Source organism: Silene latifolia, chromosome X, assembly GCF_048544455.1.
Source record: "Silene latifolia isolate original U9 population chromosome X, ASM4854445v1, whole genome shotgun sequence".
NCBI lineage: Eukaryota > Viridiplantae > Streptophyta > Magnoliopsida > Caryophyllales > Caryophyllaceae > Silene > Silene latifolia.
The window spans coordinates 337,505,504-337,525,763 of record NC_133537.1 but is presented as its reverse complement, the minus strand read 5'-3'; the positions used below and the strand labels follow the sequence as shown (position 1 = coordinate 337,525,763).

The 20,260-nt window shown below is 36.5% G+C and overlaps 1 protein-coding gene across 2 annotated transcripts; it reads right to left on the bottom strand.

Annotated features, from left to right (window-relative positions):
* Positions 1-12,489: 12,489 nt before the first annotated feature.
* Positions 12,490-17,223, bottom strand: LOC141619157 (transcription factor bHLH25-like). Of its 2 annotated transcripts, none has more exons than XM_074436176.1 (4): positions 17,107-17,223; positions 16,675-16,730; positions 13,882-14,112; positions 12,490-12,849 (listed from the first exon to the last, which is right to left on the bottom strand). In XM_074436176.1, exons 2-4 carry the CDS (start codon positions 16,696-16,698, stop codon positions 12,775-12,777), a joined length of 330 nt encoding a protein of 109 aa, XP_074292277.1. In that variant the 5' UTR covers positions 16,699-16,730; positions 17,107-17,223; the 3' UTR covers positions 12,490-12,774. The 2 variants fall into 2 exon arrangements, with proteins under 2 accessions (XP_074292277.1, XP_074292276.1); XM_074436175.1 differs by having other exon boundaries at positions 16,675-16,727.
* Positions 17,224-20,260: the final 3,037 nt, after the last annotated feature.

The window sequence follows — 20,260 nt, the reverse complement described above, 5'->3', positions numbered from 1 at the left end:
GATAGGAGTGATTCATGTTGTCATCGGGGCAACGAAAACGGAGGGTCGCTCATGGGCACAAACGACACCCGAACGAGCTATATCGGGCCATCAACTTTGTGCCCAACTCGGGGATCCCCTCGCAAATATCCCCGATATGACTATTGGAAGAAAGGACTACGAAAGGGGCCATCGCTCCTCACAGCGACCCGCTTGTAGTCAATTTGGACATATCCAACCACCTGGTCAAGAGGTGCCTGGTTGACACAGGCGCATACACGAACATCATGTTCCGAGAGTGCTTTCTCGGCCTCGGCCAAGATCAAGGACTTGAGCCCCCGCACCAACCCCTATACACTTCTCTCGGGGCCGGCCTGGTACCGCTGGGATCAATCAGACTCCCGGTGACGTTCGGCGACAAGAATGCGGCTAAAAACGTCCTAGCTGAGTTCGTGGTCATCGACGGCTCGTCCGCCTACAACGTTCTCATAGGCCGGGTCACCCTGAGCGAGGCCGACGCAGTGATGTCCATCCGGGCCCTAACACTGATGTATGTCTCGGACCGAAGGGAAGCGCATAAGCTCGTCTCCAAATACGAGAAGGATGAGGTGGTCAACGTCCAGATAGCTGCCCGAGGATGCAACATGCAATCCCTCAAAGAGGCGAGGAAGTCCGAAAAAGGAAAAAGTCCGTCCTTACAGCAGAGGGCGACCTCATGGATACAACTAGTGGTGGGCGATCGGGAAGGTGTGCCTGTGATGAGCCATTAGGGCATTGGTAATCTCGTGAAAATTTATGTAGCGGCGGAGGTGTCCAAAATAGCTGTGGACACCCCAACGCATGTTTTTACCTAATGAAAAACCATCCAAGCCTTCCATCAAAGTAAATTTTTCCCATCAGTTATTTAAAAGAAGCCGACGCCGGCTCACACTGTCATACCGACAAGAGCGGCAGTCCGTATCAAGAAATAGACGCCGGCTCACACTGTCATACCGACAAGAGCAACAGTCAATATCAAGAAATGACGCGCTCACACATCACACACCGACAAGAGCGGCGATCGCTATGAAGAAATACAGCGCCGTCGCAGTCACCCCAAGTAGTAGACGCCACGGCAGTCACCCCAAGAGGTAGACGCCGTCGCAGTCACTCCAAGTGGTAGACGCCACGTAACACGCTATCAAAAACAGACGCCGCTCACACTTTGTCACACCGACAAGAGCGGCGGTCGCTATGAAGAAATACAACACCGCCGTAGCAGTCACCCCAGTAGTAAACGCCACTAGTCACCCCAAGAGGTAGACGCCGTCGCAATCACTCCAAGTGGTAGACGCCACGTAACACGCTATCAAGAAATGTACGCCGGCTCACACTTTGTCACACCGACAAGAGCGGCAATGCGCTATGAAGAAATACAAATTGCCGCAGCACACCCCAAGTAGTAGACGCCACTAGCCACCCCAAGAGGTAGACGCCGTCGCAGGCACTCCAAGTGGTAGACGCCACGTAACACGCTATCAAGAAACAGTACGCCGCTCACACTGCTTGTCACACCGACAAGAGCGGCGGTCGCTATGAAGAAATAAAGCGCCGTCGCAGCCACCCCAAGTAGTAGACGCCACTAGATCACCCCAAGAGGTAGACGCCGTCGCAGCCACTCCAAGTGGTAGACGCCACGTAACACGCTATCAAGAAACATGTACGCCGCTCACACTGTCACACCGACAAGAGCGGCAACAAGATCAAGAAATAGACGCGCTCACACTCACATACCGACAAGAGCGGCAGCAAGAATATGGAGCACTCGCGGCTGACACCGTCACACCGGCAAGAATGGCAATCACACTCAGAAATAAACACCTCGACGGTCACGACCACGCGAGTTGATACTCGCAAAACGATCAAAACGCCTCAGAAGCGTTGCACATCTGAGGAACGCACTCTAAGACTGCCTCGACCAGGCCAAGGCGGAAGCAGAGGAGGCGCCCAGTTAATAACATAAAAAAAAAAAAAAAATCAGACAAGGATGAGAAAAGACCTCGGCCAAGCCGGAGGCAGAGGAAACGAGCTCTTATTAAATATGTTTCAGCAAATTACAAAGAATACAGACAATGGCCGTCCCCATTGGGATGAGCCAAAACACAACCTGCCAAAGTTGTACAAACTACAAGGAAAGAAAAGCAAAAGTTACAGGTATATCATTTGAAGCGCCAAAAGATGGCAGAGAGGAAGGGTTTAGTATTTGGCCCCGAACGGTGAAAAACAGATCTGCAGTAAACTTGTTCTCATCAAGCGACCCATAGTAGTGTGTGAAGAGATAAGGCAATCCGAGACGCCAGGGTGAGCCTAGTGACCGCCGCCCGTCTCCCTATGACTTGCTTGCCATCGCGCGGTAGCCGCATCTTCTTCAAGGGGCAACCCAAAGAGCTTTTCTAGCGACCTCGGCCTTGGCCTCGGCATCATCACCGCCCTCATCCTCTCGGCTTCCTCCTTGGCCGCCTTAGCCTTCTCAAAGAAGAGTCGCTTTCTCCGCGGCCGCCTCCCTCTCCATCTTCGCCCTCACCGCCTCCTTGGCCTTCTCCGCCACGGCTTTCTCCTTAGCCTCGAGCTTATCATCAAGCAGCTCGTCAAATTGGCCCCACGGAAAGGAACCATCAAGAGGGAAAAGCTCCCCGATCACTTCCCTAGCAGCTCCTTCGGCCAAATCCGGAATTCAAATGCACGGTTTGGGGAGCATGACGGTTTGGAGCATCTCAATGTCCTCCTCCTTTTGCTTGATGATGGCCTCTTTGCCCCGAACCACCTCCGCCCGAGCCTTAAACAGGCCCCGGATTCGTCCCTCTCGCTGGAGATAGAGGTCGGCACGCCTCGAACAAGGTTACATTTCTCCAAAGCGGCTTCGCGGCTTAGGTCGCCGCAGACCTCGGCCTTGGCTCTCTCAAAGAAGGACCTCCTTTTCGCGCCCTCCCGAGTTTTCTCTCGGCCAAGAGCGCCTTCTCGCATCTCCCCTAAGCCTCCGCTCATTAAGGAGATCCAACTTCGCCGACGCAGCCACCACTTAGTGGCATTACGCTCAAAAACAGCTTGAGCAACGGCCTTCTCTCTGCTCCATGAGACGAGCACCGGAACCACGTTCCACCTCGCCGGCTCCTTAATCGCCTTCGTACCTTCCTCTATAAGCCGGGAGACGGAAGCCTTCGGGATGAGGGGACGGTGGTGACACTTTGACCACCACCGCCTGCAGCTGCACCGAGAGAGGGAAGCCTTCTGGGATGAAGAGTTGACAATGTGACGCCCGATCACCGACCTGCGCAGAGATCCCCTCCACTTGCTGCCCAATGAGAGCGAAAGTCGGCAGCGGTTGATCTACAAAAATTTAATAAAGGCATCAGCATCAACATTTTTCAACTAAATTTGAGCCACAGGATAGATAGATACCATGTTTGACCTTCTTGACCGGAGGAGGCACCTCCTTGCCAGCGGTAGAGGCCGTCCTTTTCCTCTTACAGATAAGGGGAGATCCCTCCGCATCAGAGTCCCCCTCATCGGAAATATCAACAATCTCCACCTTCTTAAGGGAGGGGATGGGAGTTGGAACCGGGGTCGACGCCGTTGTCGCTGAAGGCTTTGTTTTCCGCGACCGACGCACTACGCCGCTAACAACCCTCGCCTGCGCCTCCTCCTTGCTCAAAACCTTCAGCCGCTGTTCCATAAGATCATTCGGCGACGTCCTGCGGTCATGAGCTAGAGCCTTGGGATGCAAGTTAGCAACGGTTTTATCTTTGTGCAGCCCCATTCTCCGAAGGATATCCTCAGATAGGTCCGGTCCAAAGTGGTCTGCAAAAGAAACAAAGCAGGAGTCAAGTAGAGGAAATAAATCGAGGTTCGAAAAGCAGGAACATTGAGAGCGGTGATGGGCCTCACACCGACCCCACTCACCCCGTGCTAGGGCCGGTATGAGGCCGACATAGCAAAGCGGCTCATCCCAAGAATGATCTCGTCGGGAATCCATCTTTTCGGCATCCCACTCTTGTCCACCTCAAAGAGCCTCATTGCCACCTCTCATCCTCCTTGAGAACGACCACTTAGCATCCATTTTAAGATGCTTCCGAGTGACCCATCTGTCATGCTCCGCCCTAGTCTCACACCGCAAATTAACCTGGTCTTTGGAAGGAGCGGGGCAAATGGATAGTCATCCCAAGACTTTAACGTACACCCACCGACCTTGCCAGTCCTTGCAAGAAGAAAGTTTGTCAACAGAGACATAACCCTGCTCCGTTTGCACACTGTACCATCCGACGCGGCCAGGGATTGATGGTTTAAGATGATGAAGTCGGCGGAATAAATTCACCGTCGGAGCCTCTCCCTTAAAGAGACAAAGCCAGACAAAACCGATTATGGTTCTCATAGCCAGCGGGTGCAGTTGGGCAACGGCAACGTTCATGGCTCTAATTATGGCCATAACGTACCCATTCAGCGGAAACCGGAGCCCGTACTCCAAATGCCGCATATATACGCCAGTATAGCCCGGCGGAGGACAACATACGGCCTGACCCTCCTCAGGGATAACAATTTTGTATCCCCTACCAAAGAAAAAATGGTCCTCGAAAAGTTTCCCGCCGGAACAACTGGCAAGCTTATGGGACCAAGCACGGTCAAGACGAACCTTACAGACATCGCCGTGATCCATGACATACTGTCTCCCCTCATTAGGACGAGAACTTTCCGCATCGTCGCCAAAGTCATCACCAAAATCACCTAAAGAATCATCATCTTCCCATTCCTCCAGAATTTGAGGATCAACTTCGGGAGAAGGAGACCTAGGGCCCCCCGACGCAGGTGTACTAGTCCCGGCATAAGCAGAAGACATGTTCACAACAATTACTAACGAAATAAGAGATGAAAAAATTCGTTTGTTTACCTTAAAAGAAAAATACTCGCCGGATCAAAGACTGAAGATTGGAAGAAAAGGAAGCCCTTGAAAGTTTAGAAAGATGAAGATTTTGGAAAAATTTGAGAAAACGAAATTGGTGGCCAAAATCACGGAAAAACTGCCCTATTTATAGGGAAAAAGCCCATGAAGAAGGACCAATCGAGCACGACCCATGAAGCGACGGCCAATCGGCGAAAGCGGACACGTGTCGAGCATGCAACCACGGAATGTCAATCGTCGCAACAGTTAAACGTCAATCAATGCAACAGTGACCAAGCGTCTTCAAACACGCCCGTTCACATCTCTTCGACTATTCATTTTCCTCAACAAATTCCTAGGTATCTAGTCTCCGCCGGCCACCTGATCAACCAAGCTAGGAAGCACCGGCCGGGGGCAATCAAAATCAACCTAAGACTCTCACCCTGGTCTCGGCCGGCGTCATGTTTCTTTTCCACATCGGATGCCCTTTACGCATCCATGTGGAGGGGGATATGGTATATGGTACGGCCTAACAAGAGCCACGCCGATGCACAAGAAGAAGCCGATACTGAGAAAAATTTGCGAAAATTACTTGTGCGAATATATGTTCAAGATACATCGGAGCCCATACCACGGCATAGACTACGCTGGGGGCAAATTGATGGGGCATATTCTGCACCGTTGACCAAGTCAACACACTGAGCAAGGTCAGAGACATCCACAGCAAAGTCAACATATCAGACAGCTAGCCTAGCCGACGCAATCCATCGGCCTGTCACCTGGGTCCCGGCCTGGCACCTAGCTAGCCGGGAGACATATCCGCGTACTCATATCCAAGACCCGTCGGCCGGCCTGCCATAGGTCCATCGGCCGAGGGTAGAACGGTCTTTCCACCTGCTAGCCACTTGGCCACTTGGCCACTACGTGACAAAAGGTGAAAGTCTATAAATACTCCTCAACCTTCATTGAGGAAAAGATCCCACAACTTAACCTAAATACACTATTCATCTGGTAATATCCTCTTTATCTCTCTACAATACATACCTAGCCAAGTAATACAACTTAATCCTTTAAGTTTACTGACTTGAGCGTCGGAGTGAGTACGCTTGGCACAAAGCCAAGCCCTCAGTTCGTTCATTGTTGCAGGAGAGGCCGTGAGGAAAGATAGAAGAAAGAAGGGTTCAACTGAAGACATTATTCTACAAGCCACGGGTGGTAACGATACTTGCTCTGGAATTACACCCGGAACAATACAGTTTAAGTACGCATTAAGTCATTTTCGGAAAAAAATTAACGATTTTTTATTTTATAATTTTATACTCCTTTTATTTTATTTTGATTAAAACATTATATAATTATAGTTTAGAATTTAATAAAAAGAGTCATGCTTTAAGAAAAAAATTATAGTTTAATGAAAAAATTTTATTTCTTTCCTTATATAAGTAGGTGGAGTTTGGAGGGAAAACTTTTGAGAATTTTTATTCTCTTAGTAGTAGGGGGATTCAATTTCGTCCGAATTTTTCGATTGAAAGAACTAAATTAGACTCAAATGAACTGAACTGAATAACGTTGAGCTGAATAATAAAGTTAAAATTAGAGTTAATTTGAGTAAAGCACAATCAAACTTTGAGCTGAAATAAATGGAGACATGGAGCTAAGTTGAGCTTAATTGAGCTGAAATAAAAACAGAAAGAACGCGACCTTTGTCTGAATTTGGCTCGATGAGGAGTTTAGGACCACAAGGATGGTAAAGTAGCCTAGTAGCTATGCCTCAAGATTTCTTAACATTGCTGAATTTTCATGGTTTAAACCCAAGACATGCATGTGGATAATTAAATTAAAACGTCTTATTATTTATCTAAGTGCTCATGAATTCTAACATAATCTTATAATAATCCACCTTAAACTAAAAGAATAAGAGATTCTCAAGTTTTCCCGCCTAAATGAGTTGCTCAATATTAGGCTTTGAGCTTCATTATATCTTATCTTTGACTAGGCCATATTGATTTATTTCATACAATAAATAATTCTATGACATTTAAAAAGGGGGTAAGTTTATTTACTACTAAGGGCTTGCCTGGAATCCATGGAAGTATTAAGGGGTAAGTTTTATTGTGCGATAATTACTGGGGAAATTAATTAGTGGGGTAATGAGTTCCTTGATGATATGTTTGGCATAAGAAGAAGTAATGATTACTGAGTAAATCTTTTACTCCCTTAATCATTACCCAGGAGGGAGGGTGGGTAATGTATTACCCCTTCACAAGGGTAATAATTCCAGGAGGTGAATAATTACCCGCATACCAAACATGGGAAATACACCTCACATATTACTCCCTTATTCATTCTCCTCCTATTACCCTCAATCCAAGTAAGCCCTAAAGAGAATAAATTTTTTCAATAGTTTTTCCTCCAAAAAGAAGTTGGCTAAATAAGGAAACAAAACTTTATTTTTATTAAATTATTATCTTTTAGTTAAGATATAATCTTTAATCATTATAAATTTTTTAATTAAATTATAATCTTTTAATTTAAAAATAAAACAAAACTGGTATAAATCTAAAATTCGTATATGAAAACCCGAAAAATTTGATATTCTTAGTTTAGCATAATTTTTTTTTACCAAGTACGAGTATTTAGTTCGTATAAAAAAATTATAAGCTTATATTATTAATTTCTTGACAAAAAAAATCTTTAAAATTATTTGAGATAATTTATAAATTGAAATCATTAGTTTTGTGATGAAAAATTTCATTAAAATATATATTTCATGAATTTACTTAATTCTTTAATTAATTTTCCGTTTCAAATTTTTTATCCGCATATTAAAATATGAAAAATTAATAATACGTCAATTTTAAATCTTAAATAATACATTATAAAGTATGTAAAAGATCTATGAATACCGCGCATGTATGCGCGGGATCCATACTAGTACGAAATTAACTTGCAAAGTAACTATTTGTACGTCTTTGTCTCTTCATTTTTGTCCTTAGCCTAAATTCAATACATTATATTCTCTTCCTTAGTTATTTATATCAATATCTAATTCTTTTTTAATTCAGAATGATAAAATTGTGAAACTTTCCAATTGTACTTCAAATTAATTAACACTTTGACATTAGATAAATTAAATTTCCTAACAAAACCCTAGCATTTATTCGACAAGGCGCTATTAAACCAATCAATATTTATGGTAAGTCCCATATACTTCAAGTTAATTATTTGATACTCACTTCATTCAACTTCACATCTTACTTAATGCTTTTCACATTTGTCAATTCAACTAAATTATAAAAATTTGATATTTTTAATGTATTCTTAAAAACAAATATAACAAGATCAGACATAATTTATTTTATCTTATACTCCCTTCCATCCAAACCAAAGGTAATAAACTAATAACACTTGCTTTTTGGCACTATTCCGTAGCGAATCTTTAATATTATTCTTAATCTATAAGATAAAATATATTGACGTGAGATTTTATTTGATTTATCGTCATGAATGCTATAAGAATATCAAATTTTTATAATTTTTAATAATGTGTAACTAAAGATATTCATCACGTTGCAAGACGTGCCTCGATAAGTGTAATAAAACAACTGTTATACTCATATTTGGTTTGATTTGGTTTGGAGGAAGTATATTAGAAGAAAATAAAAAAATTATTGTGGTCTTATTGCCACTATAGAAATTATTTATTTCTAGTTTTGCCATTGTAAAAATAATTTTTCTATAATTGTCATTATAGACTTAGGTCACCTAAGTTAATTGCCATCATGCTACTTGTTTAACCTTCTATAACAGGTTATTATTGAACCATTATATTTTTTTTAAGGTCATCCCTTGTAATTATATTTCGAAATAGAAATTACTTAATTTCTCCAAAATTCTTGTAAATTAAGAATTCGACTATAAATCTATTTTCTATGTTCTGTCTCACACTAAATGGAGACGGTATCTCAGAAAGCCTACTAATAATCACAAAATAATTGAATCCGTCAAATTACGTTTGAAAAATTGAAATCACCAAAATGAAGTTTTATCCTGAATTTCTAAAAAACTTAAAGGTTCATTTAAGGATAAATATTTTCTCTAAAAGTTAATTACTACCAAAATCATTTTTTTATTTATTGTAGTATTATTTTTTAACTTAATCTTTCTAAGAATAAAATAACAAACATATATAATAAGAAATTTTGACATATATAAATAAGTTCTAGCAAGGACAAAAAATTTGGTGTCTATTAATAAATTTTAGCCGTCATTTTTTCATGAAAAAAACCATTTAAATTACAAAATAATGAATTTTGTTTATTCATAAAGTTAACAGAAAAGCAGTTAACACTACTGACACCGGTTTGATTTTGGTTTAGAAATTTGCCCGAACAAAAATTTTGATTAACCGACAAAAAATATAGTTGGGCAATTAATCATTTGCACACCATACAACTTGCCTGTAAACGATAAAACAAGAAATAACCAGTAAAGTAGAATATTCAAGTTGTTTTAACGTCAAATATGTTTTTTTACTAATGTTAAAATATGTAAAATTAATTATGTTTACCTGATAAACAGGTTAATGGGTTATAAAGTGGCAATGAAATAACTTAGGTACCTTATTGAATGACAACGATAGAAAATAATAACTTACAATGACAATTTTAGAAAAAATAAGATTTTACAATGGCAAAAGATACTTTTAACTCGAGAAAATGAATAAAGGCAACAATGTTGTACCGGGACATATGATATGATGTTGTGAGACTTGTGACGATGCATGACAATATGACATGATGATGTGACCACCTTTTTATACGTCATTTTACATGTCTTAGCTTCCACAAATTATAGAATAAGAGAATATTACGGTCTCACACTTTGAGACGGTGTATTTTAATAAAACTGTTATTTTTATTGCAAATAAATGAGTTATCTTTTTACATAATGAGACTGTCTCTTTATAATTGGCGGCCTCATATCGTGTATACTTGGCATAGTACATAAATACAAGTGCGCCCAGAGCAGACCTAGTAAAAATTGAACCTACCCAATATAATCTTACCCAAATATTTATTATCACATCGAATATTATTCATAAAAACTTAATAATAGTTGACCCGAACTAAAATGACTCGACTTGTTTCGGACTCTTAGCTTGTTAACTTGAAATTGATCCAACCCGGTTGACCTGTTTACCGGGCCTAACCCTTAAGGTATTTTAGAGGGACAATCTATTAAGTTTAATTTTTTTAATTTTTTTCAGGATTTGGAGGGAGACAATTTCCTTTGTTTGGATAACAAAATGGTATGAAGGAAAGGAAAAATAATGTTTCCCCTCTAACATAGGAACGATTTGGAGGGAAAACTCTCACCCGCCACCATTCCACCTCCCCTTTCGTTCCCTCCGTTTCCCTTCCCCCTCTCTTTCTCTCCATTTTTGGTATCCAAACAAGGCTTTAGGGTACTAATAACACCTCGCGGACTTCGCTCATAGTCCCATTAAGCTTATACTTGTATAAGATGTACAACATAATTAGTGGCAGAGTAAGAATTTAAAATGTATCAAAAATATGGCAAGTCGGCAAGAATGCAACGGTATGAGAATAGGGCGTACGTCGTATGTAGGAGATGAGGATAAAAGAACAAAGACCAAATTAAAATTATATTCATTTACTCTTTTTTTCACTGTTTTTGGAAAGGAAACAATCTCCATTATTTCTAGTGTACGGCGTGATTTATTTATAGTAATAGGACACATTATCAACGGCAAGTGGTCCGAATGATAGTGATTGTCCTTTAACTCTTTCTTTCATAAGAAAATGACATTTTCGTACATTTTGAAAAATCTGAAAAGAATATAAATTTTTAGTTAAACATTTACTTTCGTATCTTCTCCTTTTTTCGGCGCCATCGGGTGGCGTCCAATTTTGACGCCACCCTCTCACATGCACCTCTTATTATTAGGGTTTCCACTTATTCTATAGAATGTATCCATTATTTTATGGGTCCCCATTTATTATATGTGAGTGGGTGGCGCCGCGATTGGGCGCCACCGGGTGACGCTAACTCATTTTCCTTCACAAATAAATAAACTAATATTCTTTCTCAAGAAAATGACTTTTTCAGATCTTCTCCATATCACGAAAAGTGGTGATTGGTGAAAGTTATTTTAGTGGATCAATTAGATAAATGATCACCTGATTTGACAATAATATCTATGTAAAACAGTTTTATACAAGAATTATTGATAATGAAAATATAATACATTTTACTCCTTACAATTCACAATTATTATCTTCCAATACGAAAATTGTACGATTTAATGAGTATAAATATACTCCGTAAACAATAAGGATCGCATATGAAGATACAAGTAAATCAAATGGGGTAATTGTGTGAATATGTGAGCGGTGTGACTGTGATGAAATGTAAATGGGATACTGGGAGATAATTCAGAATCAACTAAATAGTGAAAAATGAAATGTAATAGTCTTTAACATTTGCTCTAAATTTATAGATTAAATCGGTCTATAGTGTATGTATAAGAGTCCTATAATTATTTATAGCAAAATATTTGTGTCCTCCGAGAGGACGCCCCCCTTACACTTAAAGGAGGAGGAGGAGGACTCCTCCTTTAAGTGTAAGGGGGACGTCCCCCGGAAGACACATGTATTTCTTTTATTTTTGTACGTTATTTTTTAACATTAAATGAGGTGAAATAAGTTTATTATTCCGTCCACCCATTTTATTTTCTGCATTTATTCCGTCCAATGTACATGAAGTGAAGCCTTACATGTTAGACAAGTCAAGTTTATTCAAAACATACATGAATTAAAATTTGAGTTTTATTTAGCATTAGCCAAATTTTAATTTAGGAATTAAGAACGAAATTACACATTAACCAATACATTTAATGCATATATCAAGAATTTATTTCCTCTTTTGGTTTCTTAAATACAGTACAATGAATTGTATTTATCATTACCCTTAAAATTTCATAGAATAGTCAATTTTTTTCATATTAACTAAACAACAAATTTAATTTTGGTCATTTTATATTTTAACTTGTATGCGCTGATTTTATTCGATTTTTGCAGATGTAATGTCAGTCTAGCTATACGACTGTAGGTATCTTTTGTTGATCACCTTATTTGTCTTTAATTATTTAGGACGTGCTATTTCCTACGCGAACTTCATTTACATAATTTATAAAAAAATTAAACTTTAAAATTTACACTTACTTCGTCTTTTTCAATAGTTATTTATTATTTTTAACACCAACTAATAAAATGAGAGTGAATGATTTTGTATCCCACAAATCATCAATCTCCATCTCCACTTACACATGAAAAAGGCCACCAAAAACATACTAAAATTAGAAATATATAACTATTAACTAATATAACCCAAAACAAAAATCAAAGCATCTTAATCCCGTCACAAGCTGAACACCTCTCACAAAAAGGGAGAGGGGACAAGGTGGGGCAACCCCATGTGTTCCCCCACTCCCTCTCATTGATATTTTGTGACGGATATCGCCGTCTTCAATGAGATTTTGTGAACAAAAATAGATAACCCCTCACCCGGACGAATGAAGTACAAAAGTACTGACTTTATTCTTCTCATTTCATACACACAAACAAACAACCCTTTAAAAAGAGAGAAAAAAGGCCACCAGCTGACCGGCGACGTAAAAGAGTCACGGATCACCGACGACAACCACATCCCCTCTTTTTCAACCACTGGTTTCCAAACCCTAATTATACAAACATAAAATATAAACTGCATAAATAATTAAAATAGATATGACCCATAGAAAAAGTGGTTCAGTTTTGGCTAAAACACCAACCCAAATTTTACAATGAAATAAAGGCAAATTATAATGCCATTTGAAGAACTGAATAAAGTGCTTCCACAAGACTTTTCACTTGTCCCCTGCATCCATCTCCCATCTACAAAATCACATTTACCACAAATTAAATAATTAATTTAATCAAAAAAATTCTTATAAACTTTGAAAACAATCCCCTATTTACTAAAAAAATAGACGAAACTCCAATATTTCCCGCCTATAACATATTTTTTAGAATAGTGAGGGCTAGGTATTATGGGGATCACTAATTCTTGTTTCAGACGGACACTTTTGGTCTTATTTGTCAGACGGATAAAATGTTACCATTTTTTAAGAAAATGTAACCAATTAATTCACAAAATGTTATGACTAGAGGTGTCATTTTTTACCTTGAACATGATGTGAACAATAATGGTAACATGTTATCAAAAAATAACAACATTTTATTGTAAAATGATGACATGTTACCCGTCTTATTTCAGACCAAAAACAATGGTCTTAAGAAAAACGGACCGTATTGGGATATATTATAGGTATGTATGTACATGATAGGTTATAAATGGACACAATCTTTTGTATTTAAAAGATTAAACATTCAATATTTCACATCTTGCACAAATTTATCTCTAATGTTTTTATAATAAAGATTTTTTTTTTTTTTACAGAACTTTATGATAAAAACTCATTTTTTTTATTATAAAAGTTGCAGTTACAAAATATTTTATTAGTAAATATTTGTTAAAAATTCATTGATCTTTTATGATAAAAAGTTGCGGCTAAAAAATATATTGTTAGTAAAATATTTGTAAATTGACATCATTAATTTATCAGTAAAACAAACAAACAAAAACTGTCAAAAAAAAAAATACTCATTTCATTGCTACTTACGATTTAATTTTTTTATTTCTATAATCAAAATACAATGAGTAACATGAAAAATAAATGAATTGTCAATTAAAATTTCATAAATAATACATTAAAAAATAAAATTGTATAGATACCGTGCATACATTGCACGGGTCTATACTAGTTTTAATTTAATTATTTAGTCTCTTTGTGATATTGTTTCCTAAAAAAAAAAAAAAAAAAAAATAACTATTGATCGAGATGGAGGAAGTATGTTTTGATTTACCTGGCCAACGATGGTAATATCCACGGCGGTAGGGCCAAAGGCCATGACACTGCTATTAAGCAAACCCAGATCATATTTCTCAACCTCAGTAAATAATTTGGGCAATATTCCTCTTTGTTTCATACATTGGACTTTAATTAGCAATGTTTTGTTGAAAATTTTCACTTCGACTTGTGGTAGTGTAGTATCACTCATCTCTTCCTCATTCGTCTTTTGTTCCGCTTCGACTCCCTGCATGAGGATATGAATTTCGATAAATAACTATTGATCGGGATAGAGGATGCCTTCTTAGATCTATGTTTCCTTCTGTTTCTTCAAAATTTAAGATTTATTTATCGTAAGATTATAAACCATGCAATTACGTTACTTTTTTTGCATGCAAATTAGTGATTTAATATATGCTAGAAAGTTGAAGTTTTACAAATTAAAATGTATTTATTGTGTTCATGTACTATGTAGGTCACTTTTCGTCTGAAACTTCAGACGGATATATGTGACCATTTTATGGTTAAATATAACCACAATGGTACAGTCAGTGTTATAGCTTATGATAACTTGTTTTTTAATAGTGGTCACATTTAGCTGTAAAATGGTTACAAAATTCCATCTTATTGTTTCAGATCAAAATAGTCCGTCTGAAGCAAGACCGGCCAACTGAAGATATTATTATACAAAATTGTTGTAAAAGATGCCTTTATAGTGCATTTAATTTGTTCTTATACATATGTACTATGTACTATGTACTATGTACTATGTAGGTAGTCGGCCAAATGACCAAATTGGTAAAAAAAAAAGTAGGGGTTAAGTGACAAATTGGTAAAAAAAACTTAGGAAAGTGACATGTTGGTAAAAAAAAGTTGATGGCAAGCGACAAATTGGTAAAAAAACATTTTCGAGGACAATTTGACGGAAAATTGGTAAAATAAATATTTCGGAGGATAATTTGACGAAAAATAAAACATTAGTTAGACTAACTTATTACCGGATTGTTCCGACCATAAAACCGTCTTATAAAACTTTCAAATGGGTCCATCTACTATTTCTTATTCTAATTCCTCCGTAAACTCCATTTCGCTAAAGACTTAGGTTGATTTATGACCTCATTTTAACATTTTTTTTTTTAAATTCTCTTTCGAAACAGATCAACTTTAGAGTTAACTTTCGGGTCATGTTCGCCTTTCCAAAGTCTAATAGTTTGTTTGGCTAGACAAAGAGGAAGGACATGGCGGATTGGCGAGGAGGAATGAAAAAAAAATAATTTGCAGGTGTGAAATGTTGTGTTTCTCCTCCAAATACCTTCAGTTTAAACTTGGCTCAAATCTTTAAAACTTGTTATGTAATGTCATAAAATCGTCTAATCTTTATTTAAAAAAAATCGGGCAAAATCGTTGATCACGGGTTTATTATGTTTTATGGAGTATATATCTTTGTAATAGTAAGTCGCATGCGAAATAACAACTATAGTGTAATAAAAATTCAATCTAACATTTAGTGACTTCGTACCAAGTTTGGAAAAGAAACAATGAACATATGTCCATTATACTTATAGTGTAATAAAAATTCAATCTAACATTTAGTGACTTCGTACCAAGTTTGGAAAAGAAACAATGAACATATGTCCATTATACTCATAGTAAACATTTTCAGTTCAACCCCATTTACGCAATTATCTTGTCTCCCAATTAAAAAAAAAAAAACTTAATTTCATCATAATTGTAGTTTTTCAAGGGTTAAAAAATTTATCATTTCATATTTTTCAACATAAGAAAATTCAACATAAAGAAAAAAGAAAAAAATAATGATTATATTTCATCATGTTTTTTGTCGAATAAACGCAAGTACTTTGACAAACAATGATAAAAGTTGCTTTTACATAAAAATATTTGATAGAGAAATGTTTACTTATTTGGAAAACAAAATTGTAAAATAAAAAATATTTGTAATATTACCGTGTTTTATATTCGGTTAAATTATCCTCGGAAATGTTTTTTTACTAATTTGTCACTTATTATCCACTTTTTTTACCAATTTGTCACTTTGCTTAGTTTTTTTACCAATTTGTCACTTATCCCCTACTTTTTTTACCAATTTGGTCATTTGGCCGTAGGTAGTCTAAGATATTACGCAAATTCTTGTTTCAGACGGACACTTTTCGTATGAAGTTTCAGACGCGCATATGTGACCATTTTGTGGTTAAATGTAACCACGATGGTACAGTCAGTGTTACAACTTATGGTAACTTGTTTTTCAATAATGGTCACATTTGGCTGTAAAATGGTTACAAAATCCCGTTTTATTGTTTTAGACCAAAATGACCTGTCTGAAGCAAGACCAACTGAAGATATTATTATCTATGACCATTCACTATTTATACAAAATTGTTGTATAAGACGCCCTTATAGGCTTATTATAGTGCATTTTTTGTTTTTATACAAAAAAGTTTGTGAAACGGATTTTAAATAACTACGTGTATAACATTTTATTTAAAAGGGTCATGATCATATTATCTTCATGTAGATCCGTTTTACAATTTATGGTAACTTTTTTTTACGTATATCTAAAAGTATACTCTTTTACACTTAAGTACATGTATGAATTTAATGATATAAGTTTCATAATTATAATCTTTCTTACAACTCCTTGGCGACTTCTTTATAAAAATGAATATAAGTATATATACGCGTACTCCCTTCTATTCACTGGATTCATAACATTTGAATAAAATAATTTTTACATATATTCAACACATGTACGAATTTAGTGAATGAGAGGGAGTAGCTAGTAAATACGTACCCGTTTGGATCTCCCTGCTTCCATGATGGATTTTGATGAATAAAATATTATTCCTGCTTGAAAACCATGAAAAACTTTAGGTTAGACGATATCATAATGTGAATAAACCACTTTTTATGTGGAATTGAACTGAATAGAGCTGAATTGAACTGAATGAAACTAAATGGAACTGAATTAAACTGAATTATACTGAAATAAGCTGAAATCAAGTCCAAAAGAACAAGTCCAGTAATTTATGTGAAAAACACTAGGTTTAGCTATATTCCGTCACAAACAAGAGAAAATTTGTCGCAAATGGTCATCTGTAGTGTAAGCTAGCTACTTGTAATATCTAAACCAATAGGTATTGTAAGAAAAACTATAATCTTCATGAATTAGCATAGGAAGAAATATATAAATTGAAATAAATTGGATATTGTGATGTAAAAATACCTCAAATATTACAAATTGAAACAATAAAATGATAAAAGAAGATAAAAATGAACACAAGAAAGCTTCCATATACGAACATATATATATTACTCCATTTTTTATTTATGTTTTTATTATAATATTTGAGGTATTTTTTATTTTTATTATAATAGTTTTAGAGTGTAAGCGAGGGTTGTAAACGAAGATCCCGTGCAACGCATGGCTCAACCAGCATGGCCCCACTTATAGCTTCTCTTATTCATCTATCTCCTCACGATGCTCTAACCTTTTTTTTTTTTTTTTTTTTTTTTTTGGTGTAATCATACAATTTCGTCCGGTTTTTCGGTTGAAAGGAATAACTGAATTAGACTAAAATGAACTGAATGACGTTGAGCTGAAAAACGGAGATGAAATTAGAGTTAATTTGAGTAGATCAGCAGAGTCGAACTTTGAGCCGAACTAATTAAATGGTGATATGGAGCTAAGTTGAACTAAATTGAGTTGAAATAAAAATAGAAAGAACGTGACCTTTGTCTGAATTTGACTCGATGAGGAATTTAGGACTACCAGTAGAGATCATCTGTCTCAATTTTATGTCTCATCTTGTATCTTATTCCCTTAAAATCTTGACATATCACACTTGAAATAATAAAAACGGTAATATTGTATATCAAAGTGCTAATGTGTCTTTAAGAGAGATAATGGGACACAAGATGGAACATGAAATGAGACAAAAGATCTGCTCTGATTTATCTAAGTGCTAATGAATTCTAACTGTAACTATTTTTACGTCTTTGTCTCTTCATTTTTGTCCTTAGCCTAAATTCAAGACATTATACTCTCTTCCTTAATCATTTATCACAAATTCTAATTATAGACGGACATTATCCATCTATACGTATAGACGGATACCATTTCTCCCTCACAAAATACCCATTTGTCATAAAGTGGGAAGCACCTGGGAGGTGCCCCACCTTGTCCCCCCTACCCATTTTATTAGAGGTCTTTACCCGTCTGTTCGCCCCACCCGTCTATACCAAGACCTACTGATCATTTATATCAATATCAAATCTTATCTTTATTAATACAAAAGACAATATTTAATCCTCAGCGTGACACGTCATTAATGCAGTTTTTTTTTTTTTGGAAATTCTTGTTATGGTGGGACCCGTGAGTGTGCAATGTATTTATTTATTCAGATTTCCGTCTTTTCAAACATGCGATAAATTCCGTCTTATAACAAATTCTATGAAATAATATTATGAAAAAATTCTATGAATTAATATTATGAAATAATTTTATACATTCCGTGTAAATAAAATTAATATCATTCGATTTAGTCCGAATTTAAGTCCGTTAGGATCAAAAGATGGTAGAATTACTCGATCCCTCCGACCTGGTCATTTGTTTGTTTATTTTATATTAGGGTGTCTGAGACAATTGTTTGCCTTTCTATTATAGGAATGTCGTCTTTGATGAACAATTGGATCCTCTACTCTCATTTAAGACCATTTATCATCTAATAATTGCCCCCTCCTCTTTCCTTGGTCTTTTTGCAAAAACAACAAACAAATAACCGGGACGAAGGGAGTATGTCTCACGAGGATTGGCATTGTTGGGTTTTCATAGCTCAACCCCGAGACTAGAGCTGTTCATGGATCGTCCCGTTCATTTAATTCGGGCTTTCTCGATCTCTAAATATTAAGCGGGTACGAACAAGGCATTTTAAGAAAATTATAAAGGCCTGATCCACTAACCTTGTCCTAAACCCGCTTGTCTGTGGTCCAAAAATCTAACGTGAGTCCGGCTCAAGTCAGACCCAAACTCGCGTTTGATCACCCTAAGACCTCTAATTGATTAAGTTAAAACAATCTCGTATCAATTGATCTAAGTGTTTATAAATTCTAACATGATCTTATTATAATACAAAAATTTTTTTAATACTCTCTCTGTCTTAGTCAACATTTATGCTTTATTTTCACCTCATAAAATAAAGCAAACGTAATGATTATTTAATTTGTAGTTATGCGTATGTCTTTGTCTTCTTATTTTTGTCCTTGGCCTAAATTCAAAACATTTATTATATTCTCTTTCTCAATTATTATTTATATCAAATCTCAAAATAGTGGACTTTTAATTCAGAATAATAAAATTGTGAGCCTTTCAAATTGTACTTCAAATTAAGCAACACTTTTGACGGTAAATAAATAAAATTTCCTAACAAAAGCCCCATCATTCATTAGCAGGGGCAGAACTAGGCCTGGCTACTAGGGCTTTAACCAGAGATGTTTTCGCCAAATCAAATTTTATGTATACATGAACACAATAAATGTATGTTGGTGTAATGGGAGTAAAATGATTGTACATCAGATGTATTATTTCACACTTAACGAGTTTTTGAATTTTTGTGTATTTTTTTTTAGTAGAGTTTATAAATTACATTTTAGTTTTATGATGTTATAATTCAAATTTTTCTGAGCTTATATGTTATTTTTTTGAGTTATAATTTAACTTTTTGAGATTAATATTTAAGTAAATGAACTCAAAAACTTTATAATAAAAACTCAAAATTTTTAAATTAAAACTCAAAATTTTTATCTTAATGCTCAAAAACTATACCCTCTGATGTACAATATCAGATGTATAATCCACATAGGTCTCCCATATTGTACGGGAGCTAGAGTTCAACTCCCACTCTCAACACTTTTTTGCTTCCTTTTCCAATTAATAGCGCCATTATCATCAACCTCTCCCACTTTTTATTACTTACACTATTGGGTTACTGCATGTGTGTACCTAAAAAAAAAATATCTACTAGTTATTTAGATACTTAAATAGTAAAATACTAGTTTGAATGCCCGTGCGTTGCAACGGGATAATTAACTTATTTATAATGCAAAAAAAACGTTAGAAAGGTTTAATGTTTACATTCCATGTCTACTGATTTGCTTACATATTATTAAAATATTCTTTCAAAAAAAAAAAAGATTAATATATACGTGGGTTAACTTCTATTTATAATCACCCCACCTTATATTAATCTTTCGACGTGGGACAATTATACTATTTATAAGTAATATTCACCAAACTTAAATTATTTTTCTGATGTGGGACAATTCTACTATTTATACGTAGTATATATTTATCAAACCTGCATTGCTTTTCAATGTGGGAC